The sequence below is a fragment of the Camelus dromedarius genome, chromosome 1, assembly GCF_036321535.1.
Source record: "Camelus dromedarius isolate mCamDro1 chromosome 1, mCamDro1.pat, whole genome shotgun sequence".
In the NCBI taxonomy this organism is placed as follows: Eukaryota; Metazoa; Chordata; class Mammalia; order Artiodactyla; family Camelidae; genus Camelus; species Camelus dromedarius.
In genome coordinates this window covers 92334943-92351643 of record NC_087436.1, presented here as the reverse complement: position 1 = coordinate 92351643, position 16701 = coordinate 92334943, and the positions used below count along the sequence as shown (strand labels likewise).

The window sequence follows — 16701 nt, the reverse complement described above, 5'->3', positions numbered from 1 at the left end:
AAACCGACAACATAATGCCATTTGCAGCAACATGGATGCTCCTGGAGACTGTCATTCTAAGTGAAGTAAGCCAGAAAGAGAAAGAAAAATACCATATGAGATCGCGCATATGTGGAATCTAAAACAACAACAACAAAAAACAAAACATAAATACAAAACAGAAACAGACTCATAGACATAGAATACAAACTTGTGGTTGCCAAGGGGGCGGGAGGTGGGAAGGGACAGACTGGGCTTTCAAAATGTAGAATAGATAAACAAGACTATTCTGTATAGCACAGGAAATGTATACAAGATCTTGTGGTAGCTCACAGAGAAAAAAAATGTGACAATGAATATATGTATGTTCATGTATAACTGAAAAATTGTGCTCTACGCTGGAATTTGACTCAACATTGTAAAATGACTATAACTCAATAAAAAAAAGTTAAAAAAAAAAAAAAAAAAGACTCCATGAGATTCAAAATCACTCCAGCAGGTTAAAAAGCTCAGCTCCCAAAATCTGAACAGCTTGATCTCATCCCAATCACTCATCAGACACAGATTCAAGTAACATTTGCTAAGCCTCTACTCAAGTGCTTTATTTTAATTTTCCACTCTGAAAGATGTCCCTGCAGTTTGGAGCAGCTCAGGAGCCAAAAGAACACGATGTTGACATAAAGAGTGTTCTCGTCAACTCTGAAGTCCCGGGGTTAAAACTATCAATCCCAAGCAGGTTAAGTCCATGCATCTCCCAGATGCCTAAAATCCACAGCAATGAGGAGCAGGTAACACACTAATAGTTATGTTTACTGAGGTTCTAAAGAATACTGAAAGAAGATGGAGGAAGTAGATGGAATTTAGGATAAATGCAATACTCTTTCCAAGAGAATAAAAAAAATGTGCACAAACATAACATATTTTGCCACATGTGGATCTTCTCGTTCTTCTCTAAAATGCGAGGAGGTTTTCAGTCCTTCATCCCAGTGTTTTCTATCTTAGTAAAAGGTGCCATCAATTTGGGCTCAGGGCCCAAAACTTTAGTCATTCTCAATGTCTTTAACATTCCACATCCTAGTCTTCAATAAATCTGTCCGATCTACCTTCAAACTATATCCTGAATCTGACCCATCACCTCCACTGATACCTAGTAGTCCAAGCCACTAACATCTTTCTTCATTTCAACTTCTACCTCCAAGATGAAATCTGAATTTCTAGGGGTGGAACCCAAGGATCAGCTACTTTCAAGCTCCTCAGGGAATTCTAATATGCAGCCAGGCTTGGTCTACCATCTAGCCAACAAGCAGATGATTTACTGGTAGGCAGTACTACCACTTTGCAAAAGGAAAACAGGAGTCTCAGAGAGGTTATATGACTTGCCCAAGGTCACCCAGCTTGGAAGACCCTAAAGTCAGATATCACTCCAGGCCCGCTGGGAGCCCTGTGTGCCTTATTTCATTTTTTCCTTAAGTCAATTATTTACAGGGTAGCAGCTTATGATGCTGAGGAAAGTGGGGGCAGTCTCAAGTTTTGTTGCTGACACAAAACCAATGCACTCTGCTTTTTAAGTGGCTACTATGTCGAACAGTCTGGTAGCAAACAGACTAAAGACACAAGGTATAAACAGTAAAGTTACTGATTCTATTAACTTGTGTCAATGGAAGTGAAAAAAGACAATCTCAGCTGGATATATGGAAAAACGTCTGATCTCTTATAAAGAAAACTATCAGTTCAGACGGAAGGTCTTGGTATTCAGGTTTAGTTAAAATTAAATCATATAGGAGAGTAGTTCACCGACCATAGGATAAATTCCACAGGGAAAATCACTTAACACAATCACTTAACAATTAAGGGAGAGTCAGTAGGCACCTGGGGAAATTAAGAGGGCTTTTTTCCTTCTTTGCTAATTATATTCACTTGGAAGTCAACAAACGGCCGACTCAGGTAATGATTCTTTCATTGAACTTTAAACAAAAAGATGTGAAAAAGTAGCCATCTGGGGTTAAACCGAGCCAGTGATTCAGAACTTTACCTGCCCCGTACCCCTGGGCAAATTCTGTCTAAGAAGATTTCCATCTGTAGAGTACAAGTAACATGATCACCTCAAAAAGTAAAGTCTAAATGCAAAAACAATGAGGATGGATGACAACATAAAGGCTAGAAGAGAATATAAAATTAAAAAAAGTCCCACAAAGGTGGGACACCATACACCTGACCTAAGGCACTTTGCCTTCCAGTCCTCGAAGTTTGAAGTAACAACCATCACCCTCTGAAGCCAGACCCCTGCATCCATCCATGAGGCCACAGAGAAATCACATCGGCTAAATTAAGAGTTTCAAAATAAGCTTCACCTCAGCAACCAGGGAAGACAGGTAAGTTGGGACTTGTGGTAAGTTTCTGCTTTCTGGACATTAACCTGTAAAAGACTTATTAACATCGTGGTGAGATAAATCAATAATTGTAAACTAAAGAAAATAAACCCTTTGAAAATAAAGTACACAGATGTTTCAGAGACTTTTTACCAAATTGTTAAGGTATTTCTTCCAGGTGAAAATAACTACATACGTAGGCTATCAATACGGGATGAATAAAGAGATTAATTACTACAACAAACTAAAAGTAAGTAGGTTAGCAAAAACTATAATGACACTGCAGAGAGGATCATATTCACCAGGCTCCCAGAGAAGATACAGCACCAGCTAAAAATAAACTGAATGTGTTTACTCTTCATTTGGTTGTACTGAACAGAATGTTTAATTCAGAATTTTAAAGAAAGTCTTCAAAAGAAAATAACTGAGTATCATCACATGAACTTTATCATGTCTGAGAGGAGAAAGCTAGAGAAGTGTAATTAGACTCATGAAGTAACTGGGCAATAAACAAAATATTTATCAAAAAAGAATCCATATGCTCATAGTGTCTTGGCCGGCAATCTATATGACTTCATACAGTCTATTCCTCCTCCTCTCTGCAAGCAAGGAAACTGAAAGAGCCACACCACTGTTTTTCAGCACTGTTGCACACCAGAATTGCCTGGGAGACAGAACATCAATGCGTGGTCCATAGGCCCAATGGATCAGACTGACTGACCTCACTGGCCAGGGAAGGGTCCAGGGATCAGTATTGTTTAGACAACCCCCATTTGATTCACTGTGTAGCCAGGGTTGAGCACTGCTGAGATACACAACGTGACTATAAAACTGCCCATATTCTACAAGATTCCCACTGCCCTGGCCACACTGGGCACAGTTTCCATTAAAGACAGCAGAATCATTCTTCCTCATGCCATTTCTCTAACCTTTACTCACAGCTGTGGGAAAAAAAAAGTGACAAAAGCTGAGTAAGCCCACCTGATAATACTCATCACAGCCATTCTGGCATCCATGGTGGATTGAACCCAACTTAAGCTTAAGGTATAGAATGTACATCAGATTTGGGTAAAAATCTATACAGAGAGATTTCTTTCATTTCTTTGGTCAGAGATAGGACATGGCTTGAGGTTTTTTTGGCTTAGTTTTTTTTTAAAGTAGAATGAGACAGAGTAGAAGGGGACTGGACAGGATCAACTAGTCATAGCCATTAGGATGACAATACAGTGTCAGAGCAAGGGATCCGGGAAAAAACGGTCATGACAACAGGTGCGCTCGGAACCAAAGAACTCAAACATGGGGCAACAAGTTTGTCTAGATGAGCTGGCCAAGAGCAACAGCAGGGAAGATGAAAGCAAATGATATTTTGAGCCCTTGGCAGCCTGGTTTGTCACCACAACTCCTCACAAGTGCAGAGCCCTGGAGTCCAAGTGAGGGTCAGCGATCAGCGTCTCCTCTCTCAGAGCAGGGCAGGGCCCCCAGTTCCGGAGCTCTGCGAGCTGCTGTGACACGCACTAAAGGTCAAGGAAGGGGTGACAGTGTGATTCAGGCCACATCCTTATGGCGCTAAGTCAGAGCTCCCTAGAGGTAGGAGACATCTAAGGTTTCCAGGGCTGGGGGAGGGCTAACTCTGCATGGGGGTTAAGGAGGAATGAGGGGGAAAGATGGACTGCAGATGCTGGAAGAAGATTTTTTCATAACAAGTTGGCTTTAAAACCAAAGTAAGCAAAAGAGACCTAAGCCAATTACAGCAGCTCAGCTATTCTCAACTGGTGTCAGAACAAGCCATCTCTCTGACTCACCCCTGTGAACCACTGTTTGCTTGCTTCACTCATGAAGGCCAGTCTGTATTCTAGATAGATCTGGCCCATTAATGCGGCTTCCTGGTCCAGTGCCTAGACTGGTTTCAACCTTCATAGCAGCAGGGTCTACCTAAATTATCACCTGACTAATCCAGTCCCATTAAGTACAGCTCCAGATGGATCAAGGTAAGTCCTCCTCAAAGATGGCTTAAGCAACTCCAATGAAGAGGCCCAATTCAAAACAGCCACTTCCCTCTGCCCAGTCAACTCAACATGTAAATGACCAGAAGCCAAGTTCTACAGTCCCCTTAGATTAACAAAACTGATGGCAACGATGTATATGAAAGCATATTACCCAAAGTTACTATCTAGGCACACACATTCATGTTAACCTTTAAGGGAAAACCAACAGGAAGGTAGGGCAGAATGCGTTTATCAAATCTATTTAAGAAGAATTGTTTTTAATGGGACCAAAACAACAGGTTTCAACAGATGCTATGATGAACTTACATAAAACCTCTAAACTGCCACAAGGGCCACGTCAAAAGCAGTATTATCCAAGCACTAATACATCCATCGTGTGAGGTTTTATGAGGACATTCGAGAAGTCCTTCTGTTGTAAGGAAGGAAGTTAAAGGCTTAAAATCTCTACTTAAGAGAGAAGTATGTTTACACATGTACTTTTAATAAACTGACTTTGAGACATGATTTCTGTTATAAAATTTTATGTTCTGAAAAAGTCTAGTAAATCCTCACATGTCAGCCCAAGCTAGAGGTGTAACCTATAGCTGTGCTGTCTAGTATGACAGCCACTCACCACATGTGACAACTGAGCATGTGAAATGGGGCTAGTTTAATTGAGATGTACTGTAAATATAAAATATACCACAGATTTAGAAAACTTAGTACAAAAAAAGCAAACTAATTCATTACTAGTTTTTATATCAGTAACATGATGAAATAATATTTTGGATATATTAGGTTGAAGAAAATATATTATTAAAACTAATTTCACCTATTTCTTTTTTTTATTATTAACAATGTTACTACTAGAATATTTCAAAGTACATATGTGTCTAGCATTTGTGGCTCATATTTACTTTCTTTTGGTGCTGATCTAAGACACGAATGACAATTTGATACAAGTAGATTCCATGGAACTATTAAATTCCAGCTGGTCTAAATTCTGACCTTTACTCCCAGCAGACAGGATGAAAAAGAGCAATATGTTGGCTATTCTGTAAGAGCTATGTGAAACCTTAGAAGTAGTAAGTTGGAACCAGAGTCCACAAAAACCCAGCTGATAAAAAATGAACAAATTTTGCTGAAGAAACAGGGTAACCAAAATACACCTGGTCAAGTCTAATTAATTGAAAACTTTGTTTAAAAATACTTTGCTTTATAATATAGAATTTAAAAACCTATGGAGATGAACATTAACTGAAAAATTATTTAAAATGAAAGAATTCAGACTGACAGTTTCAATAACAGTCACAAACAAAAATACACAATTTTAGGAAGTATCCATTCACAGTATCTTCATAAAACACATATCTTCTAGGAACAAATCATTAAAATGGACAGGATTTATTTTAAGAAAACTCTCCCCAGCACATGAAAGAAATACCAACAAATGGAGAGAAATACTAAGCTTAAACAACTCAGAATATGAAAGATGTCAATCCTCTCAATATAAATCTATGAAATTAATGCAACCCCAGTAAATATCCCAACACATTAACTAGATTCAGTGATGCACTCATTGGTTCAAGTGGAAAAATAAACATAAAGATAGCCAGGAAAAGTTACAGGAAAGAGCAGTGATAGGACAGCTATAAGGATTTATTTTTATTAATTGTAATAAAGGAATTTGATACTAGGGACCAAAAGAGACAGACCAAAATCGAGAGGGGAGGGAGAGACTGACTCCAGACATGACTCAATTGTGTATATAAATTTAGTATACAAAAGAAGCACCTCAAACCAGTGCGGGAAGACTGGATTATTAAATATATGGTTATCAAGTCAGGTGGATAATAATTTGAGGAAAAAAGATACATCTACCTCATATAACAAAAGAAATCCCACAGTTATTAAATATGTAAAGATAAAAGATAAACTGTAACAGAGAAAAGAGAATGTACTTAACATCTGATAAGCTCTTAAAATTCAATACAAGATAATCTTCATAAAGGAACTTACAATGAATAAACAGCTCTGAAAAAAATAGAAATAATTTCTAAACTAACCAAAATGCATTCAACCTAATAAGTACAGCAAAGTAAACTTAAAGATTCATTTTTTTGTGTTATATATTCAGAAGGATAAAAAAGAAGACACCCAGTGCTGGGGAAGGGGGAGAAAAACAGGCAGGCTTGTTCATTTTCAGTGGGGGATATAAACTGGTCAAATCTTTCTAGTATTTTTTTTACCATCATTAAAAACAGGTACATATATTTGACCCAGAAATCCCTTTTCTCAAAGATTTTTCTTACAAAGAAATAATCAGGAAAGTGTGCCAAGATGTATAAAAACGCTTATTTGAGAGTGGTTTAAAAACAACAACCTGGAATGACCTATATGTCCACCCATAGAGGATTCCTTAGTAAATTATTATTTACTAACACAGAAGTTCTCAGCTGCTGTAAAATTCATGATCTATGCATTCAACAAATAGTGCCAAGCAGTTCTCTAGGTACTGAGGATGTAAGTGGTGATAGTAAACAGCCCTTCCCATAGGGGAAGGTGGTCAAAGATACAAACTTCCAGTTAAAAGATAACTAAGTTCTGAAGATGTAATGTACAGGATGGTGACTGTACCTAACAAGACTGTTCTGTATATTTGAAGTTGCTAAGAGAGCAGATTTTAAAAGTTTTTATCACAGGGAAAAACATTTGAAACTATGTAAGGTAATGTATATTAACTACATTTATTGTGGTGATCCCTTTGCAATACTGCATATACAAATAACAAATCATGTACCCCTTAAACTAATATAATGTATCAATCATATCTCAATAGAAGTAGAAAAAATAAAATTAAAAACCCCATCCTTCATGGAGTTTATATAAACTATATCTGATAGGCAAGGATGTCCATGAAATACTAAGGGGGAAGAAAAAGATTAAAAACAGAGTATGAGCTGATTTTTCTTAACAAATGTATATATTTCTACTCTCCTGCAGAATAGTTGGAAAGGATATATGTTAAATGGTTATATTTGGAAGGCATAATTCGGGGTGATTTTTACAGTCCTCTTGACACCTCCTTGCAGTGTGAGTTTTTTCCAATGAGCAGGTGTTATTTCTACTATCAAGAGAACAAAATTAAGCTCTTCCATTAGAAACAAAGTTCGGAGTCACCCATTCATCTGACAAACATGGTGGGCAACTGGATGGCAGGCAAAGCTGTCAGTGCAGAGCACACAGCAGTGAACAGATCACACAAAAAATCGCCCCCTTTGTGGTGCTCAGGTTCTAGTAGGAAGGTATCAAATAGGTCTGATTATAAGGCATTTGTAGGTCATCTCATCGCTAGGTCGTAAGATTCCTTTAATTCAACCAATATCTGAGCTCCTAACTCCACTCCAGGCAATGTCCTCGGTTAGCAGCGTATCAGTGAATAAAACAGACAAAACCCCCTGCTTTTAGGGAGGATAAAGTCTCCACCCAGAGGATGAGAGCATGGAAAGATGTGGGTTCTAGCGAAGAGTGAAGTGAAACTGTTGCCTTTACATTTACATTTTAATGAAACCGTGTGGATAGAGAGCCAGGCAGCCGACATTTCACCAACTTCAAAAGTACACTCTGATCAAGGGGGCGGGGGCTGGGAAGGGACAGATTGGGATTTCAAAATGCAGAATACATAAACAAGATTATACTGTATAGCACAGGGAAATGTATACAAGATCTTACGGTAGCTCACCGAGAAAAAAATGTGACAATGAATATATACATGTTCATGTATAACTGAAAAATTGTGCTCTTCACTCGAATTTGACACAACATTGTAAAATGATTATAATTCAAAAAATGTTAAAAAAAAAAACCTAGTGGACATGAAAACATTATAAAAACCTTTCTGAAATGTGATTCAATTTTCACATAAAGTCTTGAAAGTGCTCTTACCCAGATTCATTTTCAGAAATATCGATAAATTAAAAAAAAAAGTACACTCTGATCTATGCCAACGTTTCTATGGCTATAAGGTAGGCACCTGATTTATTTCTCATCATTTTTGAAATGATATAATGAAAAAAAATGAATGATGCACTATAGATTAAAAAACCTAAAATAAATACATCCGCCACAGTTATTATCTCGATTACGTGGAGCAAAATGACATGCATTGGGGATTCTCAAATGTTGATCACATGAAGCACCACCATGCTCACACACCTTCTCTCACTCACAGTGCCAGGTCAGTTAGAAGTCTTTAACTCATTTCCACATTTCCTATGGGGCCTCCTTCAGTCACCACACCTTTCTGTCCCACCATCCAATTAGCTGGCACACAGCAGGTGCATAATACATTCTTGCTAAAGGAACAAAAGAGCTTAGTCATCTTTTACCTGGACAAATAGTCTCCTAAAATTTTCCTTTGAACAATTCTTTAAGAAAATTACCTTAATGCTCATTTTGTCATCTTTGACGTAAATGAAACGTAGTACTCTTTATAATTGCAAACATTTTAAAGGTGCCATTTACACAGACGAGTTGAGGAAAACAATCCCTAGGACAACTCCTAAATTTATCACTTCACACACGTTTTACATAATCAAATGAGTGTCTTACATTTTAGCACCACGATTCAGCAGAAGAAAACGCAATCCACTGGACAGATACGTTTTGTGTGTGTGTGTGTGTGCGCATTTCCTTAGTTTTGAACAATTCAATGGTCATTATTTTGTAAATTATGAGCTCTAGAACACCTCTTTTATTCCAGCCAGAGCTTCTGACAATCTGAGTATCTGATGGTGACTGTGCCTACCCCACGATTACTTTTCCTTTTTCCCTTAGGAATAAAACACTGAGTACTGGACCCGTTAGAAAACTTCATTTCCCCGCTTCCCTTGCAGAGGGAGCCAACGAAAAATTAGCATTCGTCTGTGTGGGGTATTTCCAGGGAAACCTTTTGGTCTCTCAGCCTTCCTTTTTTTACTACCTGGAAGTCTGACACAATGGCTGGAACGTCAGCAACCAGGCTATGATTTTATGGAAATTATACGCTCAGGTGGGGGAAGCAGAAAGGCATAAGGAGACCATGTTGCTTATGACTCTAGGCAGTGAGCCTAGCTGACCCGGGCTGCCTCCACGTTAGTTTTACAAGAGTGAGAAAAACTCTGTTTTGTGTAATCTCAGTCTCTGTTTCTAGCATTCCTAAGGACCTATGTGAATTAGCTGGAGTAGAAGTGAAGAGACCTACAATGCTTTATCTACAATGCTTTATCTAATCTTGCTTCCTGGCCAATTAATCTACTATTAGGGTTCCAACTATTACCTCTGAACTTCAGATTCCCATTTGGTTTTTCCCACATCGAACCTCCAAATTTCTAAGTATCCTCAAAACATACCAATTTGGATGTCCCACAATTACTTCAAAATTTATTGCCTTGACCCTCCTCAATTTCCTTATCTTTTAATAGATTTTCCCAGTTAACCAGGTTCAAGACTGTAAAGCAAGTTTCTTAAAACGTGTTTCACCTGCACCAGAATACTCTGGGCAGCTCATTAGGACTGCAGCCCCACAGCAGATCTACTGAACAGAATCCTTATGAGCCAGCCCAGGAAACTGCGGTTTTAGTGAGATACCTGGGATCTTGTAACATTAAAATTTGAAATTATTGCTTGAGAATTTCCTTTTATTTAATCTATCTATCTCCTGCAATATATTCACTACATCACTATGTCCTACGATGTGAGCCTTGTGACCTCATTTCCTACCATTCTCCCTCTCCCTGTTCCTTTAACACTCGAGTCTCTCCTTCCTTGGGGCCTCTACCTGGAAGATACTTCCCCAGATTCCCACCAGGCTAACCCCTTCACCTCCTCCACATCAACTTTTCAATGAAGGCTAGCCTCTCCAACCTATTTAAAATTAAAATTCATCCATCAACCTTACACATCTTACCTTCTCCCATTTTCCCCATAGCATTTACCACATACATTCTATGATTTGCTAATCTTGTTATTTGCTTTGTCTCTTGCCTCACTAGAACATGAGCACCTCCAGGGCAGGGTCTTTTCTATTCATCTGTTCAGTGATGTACCTGGAGTATCTAGAACAGTGCTGATAGGACTTCAACAGATAGCTGTCGAATGAGTTCATGATTTACTGAGAAATAGCTCTAGTTTCTGTCTTCCCACTCCAATACTAACACTGGCCTTTGTCATTTTTAGACCTTTAAAAACAACAACAACAACAACAACAACAAAAACCCAATAGAGTCTATCTGCAGCGTCATTCCTTCCAGACCATCCAACACACTTCCAGGCTTATCTTCCTGAGATTCTTCTTTGGAGATGCCACTCCCCTATGATGATTTGGCTCCTAACCGGCCCAGTTAGAGATATACATGGGCATCATGCTTGAATGAGAAATTGGATGAGATGAACTCTAAGATGCTTTTCAAATATTCGATTCAATACCCAAATGACTCATCTTGGCATTTAAAATGCTCTGTAATCATCCAAATTTACATCATATTTCTTTCAAGTTTCCCTCTGCTCCTGGCCAGTTTCCTTAAGAACTCTCAAATGAGCCACACTTACTTTCACCACGTTTTCAGCTGGTTACCTTCAACGCCCTCCTGACTGCTGAAGTAGATGGCAGTAACTTGGACCTTTGAACCTGGGTACCCGGACTGACCTGCAGGCCAGCATCATCCAGCATTACCTGTGAGCTTGTCAGAAATGCATCTCCAGCCATACCGATTTAGAAGTTGCATTGAGCAATATTCCCAGGTGACTCGTGTGCACCTTAAAGTTTAAGAAGCCTTGTGTGAGCACTCACTTCAAATCGTTTCCTCAATGGGAAGTCTGCACGGCAGGCCTCCTGTTCCTATGTCTTGATCTTCCACAGATCTTTGTTAACCATAGCAAGCAAGTCATTTAATTAATAACATCCCTTCTTAGACTATTTATTTTTTATTTCATGGAAGTCCTTTCTCCCTAATTTGGTTGTAAATAACTTGCACATAGAATAGCCCTGCATCCGGCCAACCTGGATAGAGGGAAAGGAAACCCATTCAAGTTACTTCAAGGGAAAAAAGAACCTGTTCTAAGGCTACCTGGGAACTGGGACTAGAAGAGTCAGGGAGGGAGATGCTCCAGGGTCTGGCCACCGTCTCTCAGCATCTGTGTCTCTGCCTCACTCTCTCCATCCAGTCCATTGTCTCTCCTCTCTCTCCCTGTTCACGCAGTTTCTGCTTCTCATATCAGCAGCACGTGCATGACCCATCACAGCCAGCTGTTCTCCCCCCTCCCAGCCTATTCTTCTCTGCCCCTTTCCGCTTCCACTTCCACTCTCTGAGCTTCACTTTTCCCATGAGAGACATAATCATCACAGAGCATCTTTCTGAGCCAAGTCACCAGGTTACAAGTGTCTGAGACACCTGTGGATTGTCTGCCCTTGGGTCAGAAGCCTACCCTGGTCCAAGCAACTGGTGTCAAGGGGGATGCAGTTGAGAACAAGGCTCTTTAGGCAGCAGGTCAAAAGAGACTATTTCTTAGGAAAGAAAAGTGTGGGCAGAGCAGGCAATGAGCCACATCACCAGCCCACAGAATCAGTATTTATGTTGTCCTCACCACAGTCCTGAGCAAAACGCTAAGCACATAATAAACTGAAACCAACCAATATGGGAGGAAGGGTTGTTCACCAAGTGCCACTATGCCCCTGGCACTGTGCCGGACGCACAGGGAGTGGAAACAGTCTGTTGACTGTTTTAATAGTCTTAAATAAGACAATCTAAAGTCATATTTTAATTAAAAAGTCAAATTTTAATTAAAAAATAAAGTCACGCTTAACTTATTTAATAGTCTTAAACAAGAAACAGTTATTGTTTCCCAGAGCTCCTAATTTAAATGTGTCACTGACCTAGCTACTTGACCTTGGACAAGTTATCTCAACCACCTGGGCCACAGCTTCCTCAACTGACAGATGGGATCATCTTCACCAACCTCCAGAATACGATAAGGTCCTGTAAGGTAACCCTTCTAAAAAAGCTTTAAAAAATACACATGCTATATTCAATTTCTTTTAATGAGCTGTAATGGAAAAGAATCTGAAAAAAAATATACGTATGTGTATGTAGAACTGAATCGCCTTGCTGTACACCTGAAACTAACATTGTAAATCAACTACACTTCAATAAAAAATAAGAATTAAAAAAAAAAAAAACCAATACTGTAGCCTCTCAACACTTAACAAAACCCTCTCAAATGGCACAGGTTTTACATTGCTTTTTGTTCCTGTCTCTTTTCCCATTTCCCACAATACAGAAACCAACTGCTATCATTGGACAGAACAATCCCAACTATTACCACTATGTGTTCATTACTTATATGGCTCATTCAAATGATGATTAAGGAAATTCATTCACTGTTATCAAAAAGACAACAAATAACAAGTGTTGGCAAGGACGTGGAGAAAGGGGAACCCTTGTGCATTGTTGGTGGAAGTGTAAATTGGTGCAGCCACTATGGAAAACAGCATGGAGGTTCCTCAAAAAATTAAAAATAGAACTACCATATGATCCAACAATTTCTTTCTGCATATTTATCCAAAGAAAACAAAAACACGAATTAGAAAAGATACATGTATCACTATTTTCACTGCAGCATCATTTATAATAACCCAGATATGGAAACAACCTAAGTGCCCATCAAGAGATGAATAAATAAAGATGCATGTGTGTGCATGTGTGCGTAAAATGGAATATTACTCAACCAAAAAAGGAATGAAATCTTGCCATTTGTGACAACATGGATGGACATAGAGGGTATTATGCTAAGTGAAATAAGTTAGAGAAAGACAAATACTGAATGATTTCACTTATACGTGGAATCTAAAAAACAAAAGTAATGAACAAACATAACAAAAGAGAAACAGACATAAATACAGAGAACAGATAGTGGTTGCCAGTGGGGATAGGGGTGAGGGGATGCAAGGAATAGGTGAGGAAGATTAAGAGGTACAAACCTCCAGTTTCAAAATATATGAGTCACAGGTATGAAACGTACAGTGTGGGGAATATAGTCAATAATTATGTAAGACCTTTGTATGGTGAAAGATGATAACTAGACATGGTGATCATTTTGCAATGTATTGAAATACTGAATTGCTATGTTGTGTAACTGGAACTAACAGTGTTGTATGTCAATTATACTTCAAAAACAAACAAACAAACTCATAGAAAAAGATCAGGTTTGTGGTTACCACAGGTGGAGTGTAAGGGGAGGGGAAACTGAATGAAGGGAGTCAAAAGGCAAAAAGTTCCAGTTATAAGATAAATAAGTACTAGGGACGTAATGTATAACACGATACATATAATTATGTTTATATACAAAAGTTGTATGTTATACATGAAATTTGTTGAGAGCAAATCTCAAGAAAAATATTTTTTCTATATCTTTAATTTTGTATCTATATGAGTTGATGGATGTTCACTAAATTTAATATGGTAATCATTTCATGATATATATAAGTCAAATTATCATGCTGTACACCTTAAACTTACACAATGTTGTATGTCAATTATATTTCAATAAAACTGGAAGAAAAAATAAGAAAAAAGAAAATTCATTCATTTCAGAAGCATAAAAAAGAATACATTTTTACTGTGTACGTTTTAAAATAACAGTATCATTTATTCAAATGTGCATCCCAAACAGTAATGCCCTGTGTATTTTTTCATTATATTACAGATAACAGTAAGTACATACTAAATTCCTAAGTAGGACACAGGTTAGTTTTGACTCGTTGTGGCCTTTTCCCCACAACAGTTATTGAGTATTTCCTAAGTGCCATAATCAGAAAATCATAGCTATTAGAGCCTAGAACTCCCTTTTTAACATGGGGACTCTGAGGAAGGAAAATAATAACATGGTCTGCCTCGAACCCCTGCAATTCGATTCTTCTAACTTCCATTTATTATTATTTTTTCTAAAACCACTTTGACACTTGTCAAATATTAAAGGGTGAAGTTGGGGAGGTGTGTAGGGGTGAAGGATGGACATCAGTGATGATGGCAAGACAGATTAGTTCATAAAATACGTTACGCCACCCTTTGCAGGATTCAAGCATGGGTTTATGGGAGAGAAAACAAAACAAAACTCGAGATATGTATAATCTTGGCTTTGTCGTGAGCAAAATGAAAAAAATATTTACCAGGTGACTGTCACATGCTGTGCAGGATGCCGAGGGCTCCTCGGAGAGGATGAGGAACATCTGGACCCTCCAAAAGCTTACTTCCCTTTACCCTCGGGCATCTGTTGCTCATTGCTGACAAGTGTAGCCATTCAACAGCTGGTCCCCGGTGGAGCAAAGAAAACAGCTTCCACCTTGCTAAAAAGTCAGCTCACCTGGCCAAAGCGCAGGTATCAGGCGAAGGGAAAAACGAAAAACAAAACCTCTGACACTTGAGACGGCAGCTGGGTGAGACTCGGCTGCAGGAGGCAGAACTGCAGAGACTAAAGCACAGCACACGCCGAGCGACCAACCCCAGCGACGGCTCCTCTAGCTAGGAGGGGCGAGGGGCTGTGGATCAAAGAATCCTGCAGCCTGGGAAGAGCAAATCCGCTTCTCAGGGAGCCATGCTGTGGGGGCTGCACTAGGGTGGGCGGCGGGTTGGGGATGTGCTCCCTAGAATGAAGAGGCAGAGTGGAGACAGGGAGGTTCGTGCGCTAGTGGGGAGGGAGGTGGGCAGGGCGAGAGCGCTCGGTGACAGACCGAAGAGTCACGCTGCAGTGTAAAGCGAGCCTTGGGGATCCCGCCGAGGACACCAATTCCGGAGCTCTGCAGCTGGGAAGGGGTCTGCCAGGGCACCGAAAGCGGCGCTGGGAGAAGGGTTCACTAGGGATCAGTCGCGACAGCTAGACTTTCTTGGGGGAGAGGTGGGACGGGGGATCTCTTCCCCGACACACACACACACACACACACACAAACACACACCGCCAGACCCCAGGCTGGCTCCAAGCCGTCCCCGCGCGCGCTCCCCACCCAGCCCCGTGCTGCGGCGGCCACTCACCCTCCGCGCGGGAGCGGATCTCCGACACGGTCCTCCGCATGGTGGGCATCCCGGCAGCCGCCGCAGGTGGGTCTTCCGACCAGACTCTGCACCTGTCACGGCGCCGCGCCGAGCGCTCAGCAGCCGCGCGGGCCCAGCCGTCCGCCTAGAGCTGCGCCGCTGCCGGCGCGGCCCTACCGCACCGGCAGGAGAAGGAAGAGGCAGCGAAGGTGGCGGCGACCGCAGAACTGGGCGAGCTCAGCCTGCAGACGCGGAGGGGGCGGCCCGGGGAGGGGCGGAGCTCGGACGCCGGCGCCGGGGGAGGGGTCGTCGGAGCGCGCGCTCACTCGCTCCCGCGGAAGAGCGGCCGGGAAGGCGGGAGAGGGGCGGGGAGATACCTGGGAGAGCCCCCCTCCGCCCCGCCCCGCCCCGCCCCGCCCCGCCCCGCCCCGCCCCGCCCCGCCCCGCCCCGCTAAGGACCGTACCACCCCTGCGGCGGTGGGGGGGGGGAGATCAGCTACCGGCCTCTGGGCTCCGCCCAGCGGCTTCGGCTCGACCTGTCCTTCGTCAACACCTTTGCGATTCTCCCCTCTTAGCCGGAGAGGAAGGGGTGTTCTAGCTCCTGCGTCCTCGGACATCCCCTCCCGCCACCCTCTGGTTTTAATAACAATGGAGTCGCCCGTGGTCGGAAAAGTGGGGTTGGGTCTGAGTGGGCGGGAGAGGCCAAAGGGCTTGGGGTGAGGAGGTTTAAGGCCTTGCTTGAGCAAGGACAGGGGACCGCGTGTTCGCCCCTGGCAGCCCTCGGGGCCTGAGCCACACTTGCTTCCTCGCGTGGCCCACGAGCAACAGGCTCTGAGGTCGGGGCTCCCCAGGCGCCGGGGCTCCTCCTGCCCGCGGTGCTCGCGTGCGTCAGGGCCGGCGCCTCCCGCCCGTGCGTGCTGTGCAGCCTGCCCAAGCTGTGGACTTGAAATAAAATCAACTGTTGGGTCAGGTGCTTCAAAAAGGACTTTGTTGTTTTGGGTTTTAGGTTTTAGTCAAACCTGCAGGAAGTTGGGGGCAGTAGTTTTACCTGAGAAAGGGAGAGGAATCCTAGTGTAAAATCCATAAGTACAGTAAATTTTCCTTTGCTTCACATCCTAGAGATAATCACAACCTTGTTGCCTTTTATTTTGTATACAGAGATCTATGCTAACAAGTTATCAAAGCAAGTTCCGTGTTTTTTATTTATCGCTTATTTCATCTTTAAGTTATGTAAGTTTTCATGTATTTTCTGATGGGTGGCTCAGATGGCAAGAAAGGAATAAATTAAATTAGAAGCAATTTGCT

General features: G+C 41.4%; 1 protein-coding gene and 1 non-coding gene across 5 annotated transcripts in view; one reads left to right on the top strand and one right to left on the bottom strand.

Annotated features, from left to right (window-relative positions):
* The window catches only part of ATP8A1 (ATPase phospholipid transporting 8A1), a 214562-nt gene extending 198931 nt beyond the window's left edge, over positions 1–15631 (bottom strand). For all 4 annotated transcript variants that reach the window (XM_031435242.2, XM_031435256.2, XM_031435239.2 and 1 more), the window contains exon 1: positions 15397–15631. In XM_031435242.2, the coding sequence (XP_031291102.1) occupies positions 15397–15445 (49 nt within the window). In that variant the 5' untranslated portion in view covers positions 15446–15631. The remainder of the gene's footprint in view (positions 1–15396) is intronic.
* Positions 15632–16095: 464 nt separating this feature from the next.
* The window catches only part of LOC105089317 (uncharacterized), a 290748-nt gene continuing 290142 nt past the window's right edge, over positions 16096–16701 (top strand). Inside the window, exon 1 of the transcript XR_004131307.2 lies at positions 16096–16366. This is a non-coding gene — a transcript (uncharacterized LOC105089317). The remainder of the gene's footprint in view (positions 16367–16701) is intronic.